The 20,387-nt window shown below is 36.6% G+C and overlaps 1 protein-coding gene and 1 pseudogene across 14 annotated transcripts in view; both read right to left on the bottom strand.

Moving 5' to 3' along the window:
- Positions 1-20,387, bottom strand: part of SYNE1 (spectrin repeat containing nuclear envelope protein 1) — a 527,413-nt gene that overhangs the window by 405,560 nt on the left and 101,466 nt on the right. For all 14 annotated transcript variants that reach the window (XM_008007617.3, XM_073022337.1, XM_073022331.1 and 11 more), the window contains exon 5: positions 7,528-7,623. In XM_008007617.3, coding sequence (XP_008005808.3) covers positions 7,528-7,623 — 96 coding nt within the window. The remainder of the gene's footprint in view (positions 1-7,527; positions 7,624-20,387) is intronic.
- Positions 12,074-14,246, bottom strand: LOC119625061 (M-phase phosphoprotein 6 pseudogene; annotated as a pseudogene).

Raw genomic sequence — 20,387 nt, 5'->3', positions numbered from 1 at the left:
TGGTTGTATGTATATTACATTTTCTTTGTCCACTCATTGGTCAGCAGCCACTTAGGCTGGGTCCACATCTTTGCAATTGTGAATTGTGCTGCTATAAACATCTATGTGCAGGTGTCTTTGAAATAATGACTTCTTTTCCTTTGGGTAGACACCCAGTAGTGGGACTGCTATATCAAATGGTACATTTACTTTTAGTTCCTTAAGAAACTGCAAGCTCCGCCTCCCGGGTTCACGCCATTCTCCTGCCTCAGCCTCCCAAGTAGCTGGGACTACAGGCGCCTGCCACCACGCCCAGCTAACTTTTTGTATTTTTAGTAGAGATGGGGTTTCACCGTGTTAGCCAGGATGGTCTCCATCTCCCGACCTCGTGATCCGCCTGTCTTGGCCTCCCAAAGTGCTGGGATTACAGGCGTGAGCCACCGCGCCCGGCAAGAACCATACCATTTTTCCATAGAGGTTGTTTTAATTTACATTCTCACCAGCAGTTTATAAGCGTTCCCTTTACACCACTTCCAAGCCGGTATCTATTGTTTTTTGACTTTTTAATAATGGCGATTCTTGGAGAGGTAAGGTGATATCTCATTGTGGTTTTAATTTGCATTTCCTAGATGATTAGTAATGTTGTACATTTTTTCATGTGTATTACTCATTTGTATATTGTTTTGAGAAATATCTATTCATGTGATTTGCCCAATTTTTGATGTTATTGTCTTTTTTCTTGCTGATTTGTTTGAGTTCCTTGTAGATTCTGGACACTAGTCCTTTGTCAGATGCATAGTTTGCAAATATTTTCTCCCATTCTGTGGGTTGTCTGTTTACTCTGATGATAATTTCTTTTGGTGTGCAGAAACTTTTTAGTTTAATTAGGTCCATTTATCTATTTTTATTTTTGTACATTTGCTCTTAGGGTCTTAGCAAAAAATTATTTTCCTAGGCCAATGTCCAGAGATTTTTTTCTAGAATTTGTATGGGGTTTCAGGTCTTAGATTTAAGTATTTGAGCCATCCTGAGTTGATTTTTGTATATGGTGAGTGATAGAGGTCCAGTTTCATTCTTCTACATGTGACTATCCAGTTTTCCCAGCACTGTTTATTAAATAGGATGTCTTTTCTCCAATTGATGTTTTTGTACGTTTTGTCAAAGATCATTTGATCCTAAGTATTTGACTTTATTTCTGAGTTCTCTATTCTGTTCCATTGGTCTATGTATCAACTTTTATAACAGTATATCATGCTGTGTAGGTAACTATTGCCTTGTAGTATAATTTGAAGTCAGATAATGTGATGCCTCAGATTGTTCTTTCTGCTTAGGATTGTTTTAGCTCTTTGGAGTCTTTTTTGTTTCCATGTGAATTTTAGAATTGCTTTTTTCTAGTTCTGTGAAAAATGATGTTGGTATTTGGACAGTAATTGCATTGAATCTGTAGATTTCTTGGGGCAGTATTGTCATTTTCACAATATTGATTCTTCCAATCCGTGAGTGTGTGTTTCCATTTGTTTGTGTCATCTATGATTTCTTTCAGCAGTGTTCTGTAGTTCTCTTTGTAGAGATCTTTCATCTCCTTGATTAAATATATTCCTAGATATTTTTTTGCAGTTATTGTAAAAGGAATTGAATTACTGATTTTATTCTCGGCTTGTTTGCTGTTGGTGTATAGCAGTGCTACTCACTTGTGTACACTGATTTTGTAACCTGAGACTTTATTGACTTTGTTTATCAAATCTAAGAATTTTAGAGGAGTCTTTAGGGTTTTCTGGGTATCCAATCATTTCATCAGCAAACAATGATAGTTTGACTTACTCTTTTCCAATTTGGATGCCCCTTATTTCATCTTCTTGCCTGATCGTTCTGGCTAGGACTTCCAGTAATATGTTTAAAAGAAGTGGTAAAAGTGAGCATCCTTGTCTTGTTTCAGTTCTCAAGGGGAATGTTTTCAACTTTTCCCCATTCAGTATGATGTTAGCTGTGGATCTGTCATAATATGGCTTTTATTATTTTGAGGTATGTCCCTTCTATGACTAGTTTGTTGGACTTTTTATCATTAGGTGATGCTAGATTTTATCAAATGTTTTTTCTGCATTTATTGAGATGCCCATACAGCTTTTGTTTTTAATTCTGTTTATGTGATGTATCACATTTACTGACTTGCATATGCTAAACCATCCCTGTATCCCTGCAATGAAACCCACCTGATTATGGTGTATTATCTTTTGATATGCTGTTAGATTCAGTTTGCTGGTATTTTGTTGAGGATCTTTGCATCTATGTTCATCAGGGACATTGACCTGTAGTTTACTTTTTTTTTGTTATGTCATTTCTTAGTTTTTGTATCAGGTTGTCACTGGCTTCTTAGAATGAGTTAGGGCGGATTCCCTCTTTCTTAATCTTTTGGAATAGTTTCAGTAGGATTAAAACCAATTCTTCTTTGAATGTCTCGTAGAATTCAACTGTGAACCCATCTGGCCCTGGGCTTTTTTTGTTGGCAATTTTTCTATTAGTGATTCAATTTTCACAGGTTGTTTTTAGTCTGTTCAGGGTTTCTATTTCTTCCTGATTTAACCTAGGAGAGTTGTGTGTTTCCAGAAATTTATCCCTTTCCTATAGATTTTCTAGTTTGTGCGCATAGAGGTGTTCATAGCAGTCTTGAGTAATGTTTTGTATTTCTGTGGTGTTGGTTGTAATGTCTCCATTATCATTCTAACTGAGCTCATTTGAATCTTCTCTCTTCTTGGTCAATCTAGCAAATGGTCTATCAGTTTTGTTTATCTTTTTAAAGACCCAAGTTTTTTGTTTCATTTATCTTTTGTATTTTCTGTTAGTTTGTTTCAATTTAATTTAGTTCAGCACTGATCTTTGTTATTTCTTTTATCCTACTAGGTTTGGATTTGATTTGCTTTGGTTTCTCTAGTTCCTTGAGGTATGATGTTAGGTTGTCAATTTGTGATTTTTCAGACTTTTTGATGTAGGAATTTAGCACTATAAACTTTCCTCTTAGCACTGCTTTCGCTGTATCCTAGAGGTTTTGATAACTTGTATCACTATTACCATTCATTTCAAATAACTTTTAAATTTCCATCTTGAATTCATTGTTAATCCAAAAATCATTCAGAAGCATACTGCTTAATTTTCATGTGTTTGTATAGCTTAGGGGTTCCTTTTGAAGTTGATTTCTAGTTTTGTTTCACTGTGGTCTGAGAAGATACTTGAGGTAATGTTGACTTTTTAAAATTTATTGAGACTTGTTTTGTGACTTATCATATGGTCTATCCTGGAGAATGTTCCATGTGTTAATGAGAAGAATATATATTCTGCAGTTCTTTGGTCAAGTATTCTATAAATATGTGTTAGGTCCATTTGTTCTGAATGTAGTTTAAATCCACTGTTTCTTTTTTTACTTTCTACCTCAATGATCTGTCTAGTGCTGTCAGTGAAGTGCTGAAGTACCCCACAATTATTTTGTTGCTGTCCATCTAATTTCTTAGGTCTAATAGTAACGTTTTATGAATCTGGAAACTCCAGAGTTATACACATATATATTGAGAATTGTAATATCTTCTTGTTGAATTTGTCCTTTTATCATTACTTAATGACCTCCTCTGTCTTTTTTTACATTGTTTCTTTAAAATCTGTTTTATCTAAGAATAGCTACTCTTGTTCACTTTTGGTTTCCATTTGCATGGAATATTTTTTCCAGTCATTTATCTGGAGTTTATAAAATTCCTTAGGTGAGTCTCTTGAAGAAAGCAAATATTTTGGTTTGTCATTTTGTTATCCATTCTGCCAATCTGTATCTTTTAAGTGAAGCATTTAGGTCATTTATGTTCAAAGTTAATATTGAAACAAGAGGTTGCAGTCATCATGTTGATTGTAACCTACTTTATTAGTTATGTTATTGTTTTATAGACCTTGTGAGTTTTATATTTTCAAGAGGTGCATATCTACTTTCTGTTTCAAGGTTTAGAATTCCTTTTAGCATTTCTTGTAAGGTTGGCCTGGTAGTGACAAATTCTCTCAGCATTTCTTTGAATGAAAAGACTATTTCTCCTTCATTTATGAAATTTAGTTTTCCTGGATACAAAATTCTGGGTTGACAATTATTCTGTTTCAGGAGGCTAAAGATAGGACCCCAATCCCTTCTGGCTTGTAAGGTTTCTTTTGAGCTGTTCCACTTATTGAACAGTTCCCCACTCTCCACACCCATATCTGATAACCTCCTTTGACATATACTAAAGTTCCATTCATGCCTTGGCTTGTTTCTGGACTCTATGGTATTTGTCAGTATGCTCATCTCTGTACAAAGGCCACACTGTCTAAAGTGATATAGCTTCATTGTAAGATCTGATATCTAGTAGGACAAATACTTTCTCCCTGCTTTTCTTCTTCAGATGTATCCTGCTAAGTGAGAAAGATGCAAACGTTTATTTTATTGCTCCACCACATATTTGCATCTATTTTCACACAACTTAACCTATTATAATATAATTATTATCCCTATTAGGCTATAATCTCTTTGAGAGCACTGACTATATCTCATTCATCTGTGTTTTTCTTAGAGGGCACAAGATAGTGCCTTATCCATAATAGGGACTCTAGAAATGTTAGTTGAATGATTATTAGACAATGACAAATACCATTGGAGAATTGAGTTCTACTCTAAATATATGATCAATGACTAACAGAGTCACCTGGTGGACATGCAGGGAAATCTGATACTCAAGAGTTTCTGAGCATCCATCATTCATTTCTAAATGGATTATTACCCTTCTCTTGAAAGGCAAAGTGTTCAAGAGTCTTTTGCAAAAATACTATTCAGAAAGTTAACAACATAGATAAAAAAGAAGTTTCTCTGCAGCCCTTAATCTCTATTCATATTGATTCTATTGTTTCTAATGTTTCAATAGTAATTCCTCATGTTCTTAAAAACAACTCTTAAGTGTAGTGTTAAATTCAGTTTTCCTATGTTTATGTGCAATTGCAGCTAAGTAATTACTTATCCATTCAAAGAACAAATGTTTCACAAATAATATTCAAGGGATGTAGAAAAATACAAGGATAAGAATTGTAATTTTTTATAACTCCCTAATACCTTAAATAAAATCATAGACAAGGGAGTCACAATAGGCTACTAAAGGGTATTAGGATATTGAAATTCCACTCTTACCCTAAGATGCTGGCACAATATAAAGGATGTGAAGCCATTTGGTCACATTTCTCAGATGATCATAATCAGATCCACAATCCTGACCTATGTGAACTGTGACATTAAGTATAGGGTTCTCAGTAAGGTTCTGTTGCACAAATACATTCCTGAACAATATTAACACTCCTAAAGGAAACACTCTTGCCCATGTTGTCCCTTTGAAAAGCTCTAAAAGAATGCCTAGGATGCTCAGACCTTTAAATGATGCTCTTCATCTTAGTGTGGTCCTGAACAATAATACATACATGTAAAAAAATTAAATAACCTTTGCCACAGCATATTTATAATTTCAGAATGATTTTATTTTATGTAATTCAGACTCTTGAAGAATTCAATATAAATAAATAATAAAGGTTAAATCAGAAACTGCCGTTCTATGCACCAGTTTCTCTACCTGTTAAATAAGAATGCTAAGATCTTTTTCTGAAATTTCTGCTAGCTTTAAGATCCCATAATTCTAACTATATCTGAATGAGTAGGGTACTGAAAACAGTAGTAGGATTGTCATGTCAAAAATATATGCTTTTTTTCTAGAATAATTTAGTCTGGCAGTTAAATGCCCATCAAGATCTCTGTATACTGTATTCTACTGTCAAGTATAACGGCAGATTGTAATGACACTTAGAATGACACATAAACTTCTTGAATATCCACATGAATATTCATATAAAGATTCCTTTACCCATCAAGAAAATAGCTTAATTCAGGAGGATATATCTAAATGGCCAGTTATATCAGGTAATCAAGAGAGTACGTATTTCAGTCTAACAAATCCCACATCCTAATGCTTATGTAGTATCTTTAGCTCATGCATATGCCTATACACATTCCAAATTGCCTGTTCATCTATGTCTAGCTTGATTTCTTCCAAAGCAGAGCTTGAGAAAAGCTCTTGGGTGCATGTAGCTTACTAGGGAGGTGATCCCAGGTAGCAAGAATAAGGATGTGTGGAGAGTGAGATGGGGGAGGAGCAAAAGCTAACAAAGGATGTGCTACTGAGGGTTACTGTTATTGGCAACTGGAACTCAATCCCACTGGTGACCCTACAGGAACTCTATAAGACATGTGTAAAACATGCCTCAGAATCACCTGTCTCAGAATTACCCTAAGAATTTTAGGGTGGAGCATTTATTCATAGACTCCCATATCCATTGGTTGAGGGTCCCTTGGGACCACTAACTCCCCAAAACTTCAAAGCTGCTCTGTGCAACTTGTGCCTTTAATAAAAGCCCTGAGGCAGAAAGCCAGACAGATAACTACCAGTGCTTGAAGAAAGAAGCTGTCAGAGTATATGGGAATGTCTACCACTGATGTAGCTGAGATGAGACATGGGGTGCCAGAAGCATCCACTACCTGGGAATCCAATTTCATAAATGACTGATACAAAATTATTACCAGTTTATGTTTTTCAACAAACAATTCTTACAAAAGCTATTTGAGGGATCCCTGTACAAAATGAATGGAAATTAATTTTAAAGAGGTAAAAATCCTCTTTTAAAAATGTAGTTATCCAAGTAATAATGACTGTGTTATTATTGCCAAGATACAAGTGATAAAGAAAAAAAAGGACTTTCAATGGACTCTGTGTCTAGTGTGTTATCTAACGTCTTGAAAATTTTTTCCTGAATTCCTTTTTCCAAATTACGGTAAACATTATTTATAAATAATTTATGTTTACGAACTACTTACTGCTCTACTACTCTGAAATGAAAAAGAGATAAGCAAGAAAAAATATTTTATTATTTGACAATGTAGCAAATACACTTTCTAGCACACTGTTAATGTTGTTTTTCACTCTGCTGGTTCCACAGCACATAAAAACAACTCTGAACAGGCTGTCCTTGCTACAAATGATGGATGATGGATGATGTCAACAAGAATATGAAAAATGCCACACTGGTTTCCAGCTTAATTTTCAACAAACAACTATATAAATACACAGATATGGACCAACATTTCTTTCTAAATGGAAGACAAACACTTAAAGTGAGGGATTTGGTAATTTGCAACTAGCTTCTTGTATACCATGTAGATACAATGGTTAATCATGTTAAGTTACTGATGAAGTTATTTACTCTTAATTGTCAGGTTGTTATTATAAACATAATGTTTTAAATGCACTAGGGGTTTGCAAGAACAAGAAGGGAAATATATTCCTTGCACCTAGAAGTAGAAGTGCAAGCAGACCAGTGTTTCCAGTATACTACCCACCACAACAAATAACTTTCTTTTAGATGGGCAGCACATCTTAGCACTCTCAACTCCACAGTCTCCAAATTCCAAATGAAAACAATTTGACAAGTATGATAACATAAAAAAATTCTTACCAGCTTTTGCCCAGACAGGACCTCCAGAAGGGCAAGCAGTTTAACACCATCTTTCATGTCTTCAAAAAGATCATCCACCACCATTGGAGGTTTCCGCTGTAAAAGCAAAGAGGAATAAGTGCAGAAAATATCTCTTCCCTCTCTGTTTCTCTCTTTCTCTCTCTCTGTCTCACCTTTGTTACTTATGGTGGTGAAATCTGTAGGAAAGGCTTCTATATACTTTAATTCTTTATTTTGGATTGAGTTGCCAATTGCCTTTTGATGACTATGAGAACAAAACAATCCAGTGGAGATAAAACTCAATATTCAAAAACCTCAGAAGATTTAATGCTTGAGCCTTAATGTATGTACCAGCTTCTTTCTAGAAAGTGATTTTTCAAGGGCAGGATGGTGCAGGATAAGGCAAGGAAAAGAGGGTACTATCAACCTAAAAGATAAGAGAGAGATTATAGCGGGACACAAAAGCAGAGCAACAGCTCCATGGACCAACCTCAGCCTCACTCTGTGCAAGCCACCCTACTGGGGCTTAACAAGGTGCAGCCCTTCTGTAGGACATTCTCACCACAGCAACCTCATGAGCTCAGTGATCTGCTGGAGGAGCACTGTTGGCATAGCTAAGGTTGCAGGTTCAATCTTACCGTGGGTTAGTTAGCTGTTATGTTGTGTTTTACAGCCTGATGAATCTAGCGAAACTTCTTTCAGTGTGTCATTGAACCCAAAATATCATAAGCACAAGAGTACAGACAGATCAGTGCAAATCCATCACTGCTGCTGGAATAATAAGCCAAAGCCCACATTTAATTCATGGAGCATCTTTTTGTTTTATGAAGGTTATTAAAATACTTAATATACTGGAATTCATCAAACATTGAATTAGGGTCTATCTTGGCTCAGGAGAAAGTAAAGAAGCCATTGTGGCAATGTTGATGGTCAATAGAGGGGAGGTGTTCACTGATTTATCACAGAATCAGAATTTGTTTTCCATTTAGCATCTGATTTCAAACTTTACAGTTTTCTGATTCTTACTGAATCTTATTAAAGGCCTAATGCTCAATTGCTGACTTTCAATTGTCTTTCTTTCTTTAAAAAAGAATGTGTTCTATCTAAGAGGTTTAACACCAAATGTTTGGTTGAAATGTGACTTTTTTTCTCTACCAACTGATGTAGAGCATTTATATTTCTCTTACGACTGCATGAATTATAATGCCTGAGCAGTACAATTCTAATTTAAAATGTATTTTTCTCTCGTTATAAAATGAACAGTTGAACACATTTTGTTCTCATGCTGTGAAATGCTTGTTCAAAAATAACAGAGTTTTCATTTTTGATCATTCTCTTTCAAATTCCATCATTCACGCTGCTTCTTACTTATATAGCAAAAATGTAATAGTGACTTTATATTCTAAGCACATAAATAAAATTAATCAGAATAAAAGAAGCCATTACAAAGAAAACTATTTGGTGCAATAAGAATAAAAATTATTGTCTTAGCCATATACAGTCATTAAAAATGCAGTCTATCATTCAAAGTATCCACTTGTACCCAAATTCTTTAAATCAGGCAAAACAATGAGGAACAAGTTCATAAATGTTTGATATATTCAGTGAACAAATGCAAATAAAATTTTTCGTGCATTGTTATAAATATGCAAAAAGTAAGGAAAGCAGGGAATTCTCATGAAATAATAGAGATTTCAAGAAATTTTACACCCAAACATGATAAAATGCATGCCTTCATCTGTTTTGATTTAAAAAATACACAGGTGTCTGCCACTTTGAGGAACATGTCCTCTCACCTCACTTCTGCCTCTCTTCTTTCCCTCCTCTATTGCTACTCATGCTGCACATGCTTTCCTTTTTCCTCCAGCTGTTCCCTCCACAAGGCTCCAGAATTGGCCTTCCAATCAGCAGCAACAGCTGAACAGCTCAGCAGCCTACTGGCCCCTCTGCATGGGACATTGCCGATACCATTCTCTCCCTGATCTGTTCCTACCCAAAACTCTGTGACTAGACTGCCTAGTTCGCAGGCCTTTCTCTTTCTTTCTCCTCTCTTCTTCCTAACTGTGGTCACTGACCACTCAATCCTGAGTCTTTTGTTCTTTACAATTTTTTTTCTGCTTATATATGACTCTTAAATCCGGGTAAGCGACCCCTCCTAAACTTTGTCAAACATGTGGTAGGCACTTCATATCTATTGCTGGCTTGCTGGCTGATTGAATGAATGAATGAATGTAAATATGGTGTGAAACCAATAAACAGCTTTATTACACCAGAATAAAAAAAAAATTAGTAATTGCTGGACAAGTTTTGCCATCCCAGTTTGTATAAGGTATTGTTTATATACACCAAACAATCAATTAAGGTGAACTTTACTATGATGACTACCTCACATTTAATTTTTGGAACAATATTTTAATAGAAAATCTCTCAGCTAAAATATTTCTCCTGTCACATGTACAAATATCTATACCACCAAGATGGTGACTTTGGTAAGACTTGGGTCACAGTGTTGAAGGTCAAAAAGGAGACTTAGAGATGCAGATAACTTATTGGATCTTGACTTACTGGAAAATACAGATAGACATCTATCAAGCACTTTTCAAGACCACAATGATCTTTATTTATTAATGGGAAATTGTGGTAAGCTCTCTTTTTTTGTACAATATTTGAGGAAATTATATTCTCTTTTGGCCTTCCCAATCCTATTTAGCACGTTCTTCCATGGAAGCAAGACATGTTCATGCTGAATCCGAGGTGGTTCAAACAATGGGCCTTCTGACTTGGTGATGGGAGAGGGAGATGGGAGTGAACAAGAGAAGAAAGTAGTACTTTCTTCTGTGCCACCCCTTCTAGAAGCTTTCTTCAAACTAGATTTAAACTCAAAGTTCTGGCTCTAGAAGGGTTGCCTGGTCTCAAAATGTCTATCAACTCAGGGAAAATGCACAGGCCTCTGTTGCTGGAGAGTTGACCTTCCCTGGCTACAGCCTTGGTTAACTCATGAGTGGAGCAGACCTCACAGCGTGCTTTCCTCTGTTTCTCCTCCTCCCCCTTTATTTTTGCCACAGGAGCCCCCTTGATAATATGTAATGCGATTCATTCCCTTTCTCTTAGGACTTAAAGGAGAGCAACTATTTCTTCCTGAACCTTATGAAATGTAGGGAAGCACAGTCATCTTTGATGTAACTTTTACTGACCATTTCCTATATTTTGGGAAAATAATTCGTTCTCTAACATTGTGTATGTGTGTGTGAATAACTTGTGTCTCTTTACCAGTCTATAGGTATCAGGATGTATTTAACATCAGGATGTATAAACACTTATCCACCATCTGTTTCATATTTTTATTCATGAGAGGATAGCTATGTTTGCTGTACTGCATGTCAATTTTATGTCCTGAGAAACAATTACATTCTGAAGGTGAAAATGATTAAGAGAATAATTTGATGAAAAAATTGTACTCAAAATAACTATTTGGTATGTGATATGGTTTAGCTCTGTGTCCCCACCACCCAAATCTCATCTCGAAGAGTAATTCCCATGATCCCCACATGCCAAGGGAGGAATGTGGAGGGAGGTGAATTGCATTATGAGGGTGGCTTCCCCTATGGGTTCTCGTGGTAGTGAGTGAATTATCACAAGATCTGATGGTTTTTAAAGTGGCATGTTTTTCCTGTGCTCTCACTTCACTTCCCTCCTGCCGCCTTGTGAAGAAGACGCCTGTTTCCCCTTCGCTTTCTGCCATGATTGTAAGTTTCCTGAGGCCTCTCCAGCCATGCGGAACTGTGAGTCAATTAAACCTCTTTCCTTTATATATTACCCAGTCTTGGGTATATCTTTATAGCAGTGTGAAAATGGACTAATACAGTATGAAACGAAAATTTCAGAAGTTCTCACATTTAAACATTATATATGAAATAAAAATGATAGTGCATAAAGGAATTATGACAAAACAGTCCTAGTATAGACTACATACAACATATGAATTCCAATATTTAGTAGGTATTTCTATGGCTTAGATATTATTCAAATTTAGTAGGTGTTTAAGTAAGGATAAAAGGGGGAAGATAATAAAATAGGAAGGGAAGAAAAAATGAATAAAATATTGTTAAACATCTAAATGTGCTGAGCACTATTATGTGGACTCCTACCTGCTCTCTTATTTAATATTCACAGCCACTACCTATGGGAACACCACCCTCTCTTGAAAAGCAAAGAATCTGAATCTCAGAGACATTAAGTGACTGGGATTAGAGCCCAGGATTTTATACTTTGAGTCGCCTTGTTAGACAGGAAGCTTAGTATAAAAATGATGGCATTAACGTTAATTTTTCCTGAATAATACACAAACTCATAAATGTAATCTGTATTTATTATCAATAGAAAAAGTATTGACTGATCAGCTGAAGTGTCTGCTACTCTACTAGAAACACTAACTTTATTAACTTCTAAATGTGGATTTAAGAAAGACTAAAAAAGTAATAAGAGAAGCATCATATGTACCAACATATCTAACATATACTGGCATGGACACAAGCCAGCTCAAGTCACATCTGTGTCTCGATGTCCCCCAGTGGTCACAATTGTGCGACACTCTATCTTGTTATGTAAGTGACCTGAGCTGGGCCCATGATATTCTTGGGTCCAGAAGATGTCTGGGGTCACATTGTCCCATGGCAGTGACCTAGGGACTAGTGTCATCAGGTCATGCTGCTGAGGTCCCAAGAGTCATTCTGACTCTGTCTTTCTCACAACTGGGTTAGTCAGTGTGTTGGGGGTTCCCAAGAACACTTTCGGGCTTGATGATTCACTAGAAGGACTCAGAACTCAGAAGTGTTACTGAACTCACGGTTACAGATTATGACAGCAAAAAGATACAGATTATAATCAGCAAAGCAGAAAGATACATGCAGTGAAGTCCAGAAGAAACGATGCACAGGCTTTCAGAGGTGAGTGACCTTTCCCTTCCCAGGGGAGTCACATGAGGATGTACTTATTTTTCCCAGCAATGACATGTGACAACCCATGTGAAATGTTCACAACCAGGGAAGTTCCCCCAAGTCTTAGTGTCCAGGGTTTTTATTGGGGGGCATCTATGACATAGGCAAGCAATATCCATGTGACTGACCTCAGCTACTCAGCTCCAGCTCTCTCCCACACCCTCAACCCCAGCAAAAAAAGGTATTAACCCAAATCACACTGTTAACATAAAAAGATCTGATCAAGGTGGTACAGCACGCCCAAGGCCCCAGGACACACAAAAACTGATGTTTACTCTAAATATAGTGTGGCTCAAGGTCTCAGGCATAGAAAACCACACTATTTGGGCAGAATATTCTGAGGGCTCAGAGGTTGTCTCCCAGAAGCCAGCCAAGGTCCATTCTTAAAGACGGGCCCTTCTTCGGAGCACAGAGTCTGAGCACCGCAGGCCTGCTGAGTTAAGTCTGTCTTACCCAGTTGGCTTTTCCTTCTTTTACTTTGAGACACCTAGTAGCCTTTCAATAGCTCTTTCTTCTTGGTTAAATCATCTAAAATTAATTTTATTTACTTGCAACAAAATGAGGCACAACTGACATGTGTCTAATTTCTTAGTGTGTAAACACTATTCTGAGTGTAACAATTTAAATGTTAGTGTCTCCCCACTTCCACTCACATAAGTGACCAAAAGTAAATTTGTTCTGTAAACCAGAAGTGCATATTTTCAGAAGAACCTAACCTAATTGTATTTTGTTTTAAGACTGGAGAGGCATATTTATTCTATTCTTGATAAATTTATATAATACATTCTTAGAATATTTGATTCCAAACTGTATGTATGAATTGGCTTGACATAATAATTTAAATATAAACATAAGGGCAATTTAAACATTGGCAGTAATTTATATCAGTCAATTCAAGGTCAGTGACTGGAGAACTATGTTACGATAAACCCGAGGTCAAAAAAACTTTAGGAAGTAGCCCTGTAAAAACATATACATTTGTAGATCGAGGGCTAAAAATTTATGAATGAATACCATGAAGCAAAGGATGTACAACATCCATCACACATCTGTTTTTTTAAACAGCATGGTTCCAAAATGATACATCTCTTTACAAAGTAAACGTTACAGTATTAATAACTATAGAGACGCTATCGGGATGAGCTCCAGATGCGCTGCTGACTTCCATCAAGCACCCGTGGTCCATCGCTTAAGGCATCCATCCTAATCCTGGGGCTTTAAGAACATCTTCTTTGCTTTAATCGGTTTTATGTCTCCATTTTCATCTTCTTCGTAATTGGCATGGTCTCTCTTTCTGGCAAACTTTTTCCCAATTGTCCCCACCAAGGTCTCATATCTTCTAGCCATCTCTTCATCTGACACATCAAACTCCACAGTTCCATCTTCAACTTCTTCTGCTTTGTGCTTAGCATTCATCTGAAGCATCAATTTCTCAACCTCAGGATTAAATCCTCTGAATGACATTCTTCCATAGAGAAGATCTTCACATAGTAAGAAACTCTGCTCTTCTATTATGAAACTCTCTTTTTCTTTAAGCTCTGGCAAATCCAAGTACCAGTGTTCTTCATTAATGATTTTCTTTTCTTCTTCTTCTAGTTGTTTCTTGGTTTCCGAGTCCAGTTCCCTTTGCATAAACTTCATGCGCAGCAGATTCTTGAACAACTTTGTCTTTCGCTCGGCCGCCATGGTGGCTTCCGCCCAGCACCGCACTCCGGCCGCGAGCCTCACTCTGTTTTTTTTTTTTTTTTTTACTAAAATAGTCCACCTTTATGTGCAGTTTCAATTACCTAGGGTGAACTGTAGTCTGAAAATATTAAACAAAATTCCAGAAAGAAACAATTCATAAGTTTTAAATTGCACACTTCTGCATAGTGTGATGAAATCTTTTGTTGTTGTTGTTGTTGTTGTTGTTGTTGTTGTTGTTGTTGTTTGAGACGGAGTCTCGCTCTGTTGCCCAGGCTGGAGTGCAGTGGTGCAATCTTGGCTCACTGCAACCTCCGCCTCCCAGGTTCACGCCATTCTCCTGCCTCAGCCTCCCAAGTAGCTGGGACTACAGGTGCCCACCACCACGCTGGCTAATTTTTTTGTATTTTTAGTAGAGACGGGGTTTCACTGTATTAGTCAGGATGGTCTCGATCTCCTGACCTCATGATCCACCTGCCTTGGCCTCCCAAAGTGCTGGCATTACGGGTGTGAGCCACCGTGCCCGGCCGTGTGATGAAATCTTACACTGTCCCTGTCTGGGACATGAATCATCCCTTTGCCCGGGGTTTTCATGCTGTCTACTCAACCTGACCCACCTGCTTGTCACTTCATAGTTGTCTAGGTTATCACATCTACTGCTGCGGTATCACAGTGCCTATGTTCAAGTCATCCTTATTTTACTTAACAATGACCACGAAGTGCAAGTGTAGTGATGCTGGCAATTTGGATATGCTGACAAGATGCTGTAAAGTGCTTCCTTTAAGTGAAAAGATGAAAGTTCTCAATAAGAAAATGAAAAAAAAATCTGAGATTGCTAAGATCCATGGTAAGAATAAATCTTTTATTTGTGAAACTGTAAAAAAAGAAAATTGGCTGTCACACCTTAACAAAAGTTATGGCCAGAGTAAATGATAAGTGCTTAGTTAAGATGGAAAAGGCATTACATTTGTGGGTAGAGGACATGAACAGAAATGTGTTCTAGTGGACAGTGATCAAGTTCAGTACCATCTGTGGCTTCAGGCATCTACTGGGGATTGAGACATCCCTCTTTTGAATGTAGTTTAACTTTTTAATTTTTAAATGTGCTAAAATACACATAATATAAAATTTACCATGTTAGCCATTTTAAGCATACAGTTCAGTAGTGTTAAATATTTCCACATTGTTGTATAACTGATCTCCACCATTTTAACTTTGCAAAATTGAAAATCTATACCCGTTAAATAACAACTAGCCATTCCCTCTGCCCTTCAGCCCCTGGCAACTACCATTCTATTTTCTTTTCAATGATTTTGACTACTCCAGATACCTCTTATAAGTAGAATTACACAGTATCTGTCATTTCATGACTGGCTTATTTCACTTATTATTATGTCTTCAAGGTTCATCTGTGTTGTAGCAGGTGTCAGAATTCCATCCTTTTAAAAGGCTGAATTATATTCCATCATATGGATATACCACATATTTTATATCCATTCATCCATCAATGGACACCTGGGTTGTTTCCATTTTCTGGCTATTGTGATTAATGCTACTATGAGCATGAGTATTAACGTCTCCTCAAGACCCTGCTTTCAATTCTTTTGGATATACACCCCGAAGTGGAATTGCTGAACTACATGTGAATTCTATGTTTATTTTATTTTTTTAAGAATTGACATACCATTTTCCATAGTGACTGCTTTGTGGAAGAATAAAAACCTACTTTGAAATATTCCTAGCATGTCATCACTTTATGAGGTACAAATTTCTACAAACCTTCTGCAATCTTAGAATCCCTATTGACCAATATCATGCAGCTATAAAGTAGATTTTCAGTATTAATAATTTAGTATTTAACAAAGAAAATGATAAAAATCACCTGTCTCATGCCAGGACCATCTAGGTCCTCATTTGCCATCATCCATAATCACTTTTAGTCTTCTAGTAAATGCTTTTTCCTCTTGGGAAAAGAGCTCTCAAAACATTTTATCATCAAAAAAAGCTACAACATTATACTTTAAAATACTAAACACATATCCTATGGCTTAATATTTAGGATTGCTGGGTACCTTGTGATACCAATAAAACTGAACCAGAAAATGCTTAGAACAGCGCATGCCACAGTTAAGTATTCACTTCAGTCGAGGCACCCACAGTATTGAGCACAGTCAGGGTTGCTCAACAGGATGAAGAGTCCTGACCTGAGATAGTGACAAAATCTTCTTCTGCAGAGCATGTAGGGAGGTCCCAACACAAGGGTTGACTCTCCATGTGCATTCTGTCCACCCTTGAAACCTCTGTGCACAGAACGACCCATAACTTCTAGAACCAGGTAAACCACTACTTCTGGTTTATATAAGTTTCAGGTAGGAATTATTTCACAGGCTAAGATATTGTATATGGAGAAAGATTCCCATCCCAGGGCCAGTCTGGAGTTTTTGCATGCTCTGATGATCATCTTCTGGGTAGAAACAGCAAGTTAAACAACAGCAATATAGAAGAGTGGAAAGGAAAAGAGGCTAACCAGCAGATATGGAGCAAGTGACCTTCCCAAAGGTTGGCAAAGAACCTTTCACAGTAAAATGTATCAGAATGCCAACATATCCTTGGGCCAGATCAAGTAAATCATGATTAAAACCACTGACAGTAGTCAAACAAAATTAATGTCCAATAGTTTTTGTCATTTTATTCAGAAAATCTAATTGAATGTTTCCAATATCTTCAAAACAAGATGTAGTAATTTAAAAATTGTGCGTGTAATCTGCTTCTCTTTCACTCCCTTTATAACAGCACTATTGTGATCATTTTCCACTTCTGCTTAGCAAAGGTGGGAAGGTCGTTCCCATTCTTTTTTATTTCCTGTGACAGATAGCATAATCCTTTCCACTTCCTCGATTATTTAATTCAATTCTGAAAAAATATACCAAAGGCAATAACTGCCCCCCAGCTCAGCTCTAAATCTGCTTGGAAAACTCAGCTCTTAACAATTTTCAGATGAAATACAGTTTGTTTTACTCTATAGTATAAAAGAAGCATATTCTCCAAGTTATTTATTTGGTACAAGTTGGGGTTACCCTTGACTCCTCTCTTTTGCTCACACTCAATATCTGATCCATCAACAAATCTTGTTGGCTTCATTTTCGAAATTCTTCCAGTATCCAACCACCTCTCATCACCTCCACTGCTACTATCTTGGTCAAAGTCACCAGTACCTTGGCTGGACGGCTTCGATAACCTCTAACTTATCTGCCTCCTTCTGCTCTTGCTTCTTTTCAGTCTATGTTCAGCAGAAGAGCTTCTTGATCTTTACTGTCTCTCTCCCCCATTATAATGGGTATAAACTTCATAATGAAATGGTTACTTTTTTTTTTTTTTCTGTTTTGGTCACTGCTACATTTTCAGCACCTATAATATTCCCTAGCTTATTAAACAGCATTTTAAAATATTTATTGAATAAATGTATGATAAATAAAATATATTTCTGATTGGGCATGGTGGCTTACACCTGTAATCCCAGCATTTTGGGAGGCTGAGATGGGTCAATTATTTGAGGTCAGGAATTCAGGACCAGCCTGGCCAACATGGTAAAACCTCGTCTTTACTAAAAATACAAAAACTAGCTGGGCATTGTTGTGGGCACCTGTAATCCCAGCTACTCAGGAGGCTGAGGCAGGAGAATCACTTGAACTCGGGAGGAGGAGGCTGCAGTGATCCGAGGCCATGACACTGCACTCCAGCCTGGGCAACAGAGCAAGACTCCATGTCAAAAAAATAAATAAATGAATAAAATAATATATTTCTAAAGAAGAAACTTGGACAAACATTAATATTAGCAAAATGTTTATTAATCTGCATAAACTTTGTGAGATCTAGATCTTTGTTATCCATAAACTAATATATTCTATAAATGAATTAACAAATGCTATTCATTTTGAAATGGGGATTTTCCTTTGCAATGTTTCAATTACATATTTGGAAATAACTAATTCATTAGAATGTTTAGGATTAACAAATTAAAGTGGGTTTATTTTTTTCCCTAGCTTTATTAAGATATAGTTGACAAATAAAAATTGCATTTATTTGTTATACAAGATGATCTTTTGGTATGTGCATACAATGTGAAATGATTTAATCAAGCTAATTAACATATCCATCATCTCATCTACTTATCATAGCTTGAGAAAAACAACTAAAAAATTATTTGGGGGGTGAATTACTGCATTTACCTTTTCCTCTTTGCCTCTTTATCTTCCTGTCTGAGCTCATTAATAGTCTCACCAAAGTGTGTACAAGGAAACAGATGGGAGTAAAATTCTATTTGGAACATGTTTCCATGTTATCTTTCAGCACTGCTGGTGGAAAGACAACTAAAGAAGATGAAAGCCACCACTAAAGTGATATTTTATGACTATAAGGATGTCATTTAAATTCACGATGAGCATGGATTTTTGTTTTTTAGAAAAAACACGGAAAATCCAAAATGTTCCTTTTAAAAGACAGCCTGCATCTAACTTGGTATTAAAACAAAATGTGCTCTTAATGGAATCTGTTATAGATTGAACTGTGCCTACTCACCAGAGATATGTTGAAATCTTAACCCCCCAAAATGCCGCAGAATGTGGCCTTATTTGGAAATAGAGTCTTTAGAGAGGCAATCAAGTTGAGATGAGGTCATTAGCATGGGTCCTAATCCAGTATGACTAGTGTCCTCCTACAGTGGGGAAATTTGGACACAGACATGCACAGAGGCAGAGATTGAAACGATACAGCTACCCAGAGACTTAGAAGGAGCTTGGCCTTAGAGCCTCCAGAACTCTGAGATAACAAATTTTTCCTTTTAAGCCACCCAGTATGTGGTACTTTGTTATGGCAATCCCAGCAATTAATGGGGAACCTAAATAATGTTTTATAAATGTTTTGTTTTCCTGCAGTTTTTCTAAAAAGTGAGAAGATGCTCGTATCATGCCTGAGTTCATCCCAAAGATAGTATTTAAAATGTTCAGTGCCTTTTGTTGATGGCTCCATAAATGTAAGGCTGGCAGAAGGATAAAGGACTGCTCATTGCATATTGGAAAGAAGCTCCATTTGTAGAAACACTAAAACATGGCTATTTGAGATCTATTTTTCCTCAAAGGGCTTAGTGACAAGCAATCTATTTATCTCACAGTCAAATACCGTAAAGATTGAATCAAGGGTGTTTAAATAAAAATATAATATTCCATTCTATTTGATAAAATGAGTGAATATATGAAACTGCAAACATTTGATAATAGAAAAAAATCAATATAAATATCAAGATTGCTTATATATGTCTAATTTTAAAAATCTAACTTTTTACAAAGGGTTTTTTAAGCTTGTTCCATTTGGGTGGCTGAAGTACTAAATAACTACAACAGTCTATGAATCTTATATAAAATGTAGGAATTTTTTTAAGATAAATTTTAAAATGTGAAAGAAGCATTTTTAACTGTCAAATTTTGAATATATTCATCATAACATAACTTCTTTGCCTATGCAAGGACTATGCTGTTAGGCCTAAAACATCTGTGGTCATTAGGTGAGAATTCCTTCAAATTCAAGTCCATGCCACCTCTGTCTTCGTCTCTCTGCCTATCCCAAAGTTAGGCACAGCCACACCCACTTTCCTATTCCCAATGCTAGTCTCAGAGAAGGGGAGATATCTCTGCTCTGGAACAAACCTACACCCTCCACCTCTGCTCTTGATTTCTTCTCTCATTCTACCTCCTCGGGAGCCTTGTTCCTTCAGAATTCCATGCCTTGCCTTCTTTTTCAGCCTCTCCTTCTCTACAAGCTTTTGATCATTCCCTTCTATACAGATGCAGGCTCAAGATCACCCTTTTTTAAAACTTTTGCCAAATCCAATGTTCTGCACCAGCTAATACTCTATCTCATGAACATGTAATATATATTAAGTGTACTAACATCCTTACCTCTCATTTACTCATCTGCTCACTAGAATCTAGTTTCTACTATAACATGGCCACTCCCAGTGGTGGCCAATGACTTCCAAACTGCCAGATCGAATAGTTCACCTTTACCGACTAATTTCTCCTTCTAAACTGAATTTCCTAGCTTTTCCCCCAAGCCTCTTGTATTCCTTATATCTGTGAATAATCTTAATCATTTGCTCAAGTCAGAAATCTATAAGTCATTCTT

Source organism: Chlorocebus sabaeus, chromosome 13 (genome assembly GCF_047675955.1).
Source record: "Chlorocebus sabaeus isolate Y175 chromosome 13, mChlSab1.0.hap1, whole genome shotgun sequence".
Lineage (NCBI taxonomy): Eukaryota > Metazoa > Chordata > Mammalia > Primates > Cercopithecidae > Chlorocebus > Chlorocebus sabaeus.
Note: the sequence above shows the minus strand (reverse complement) of the source record. Positions and strands in the feature narration are given on the sequence as shown.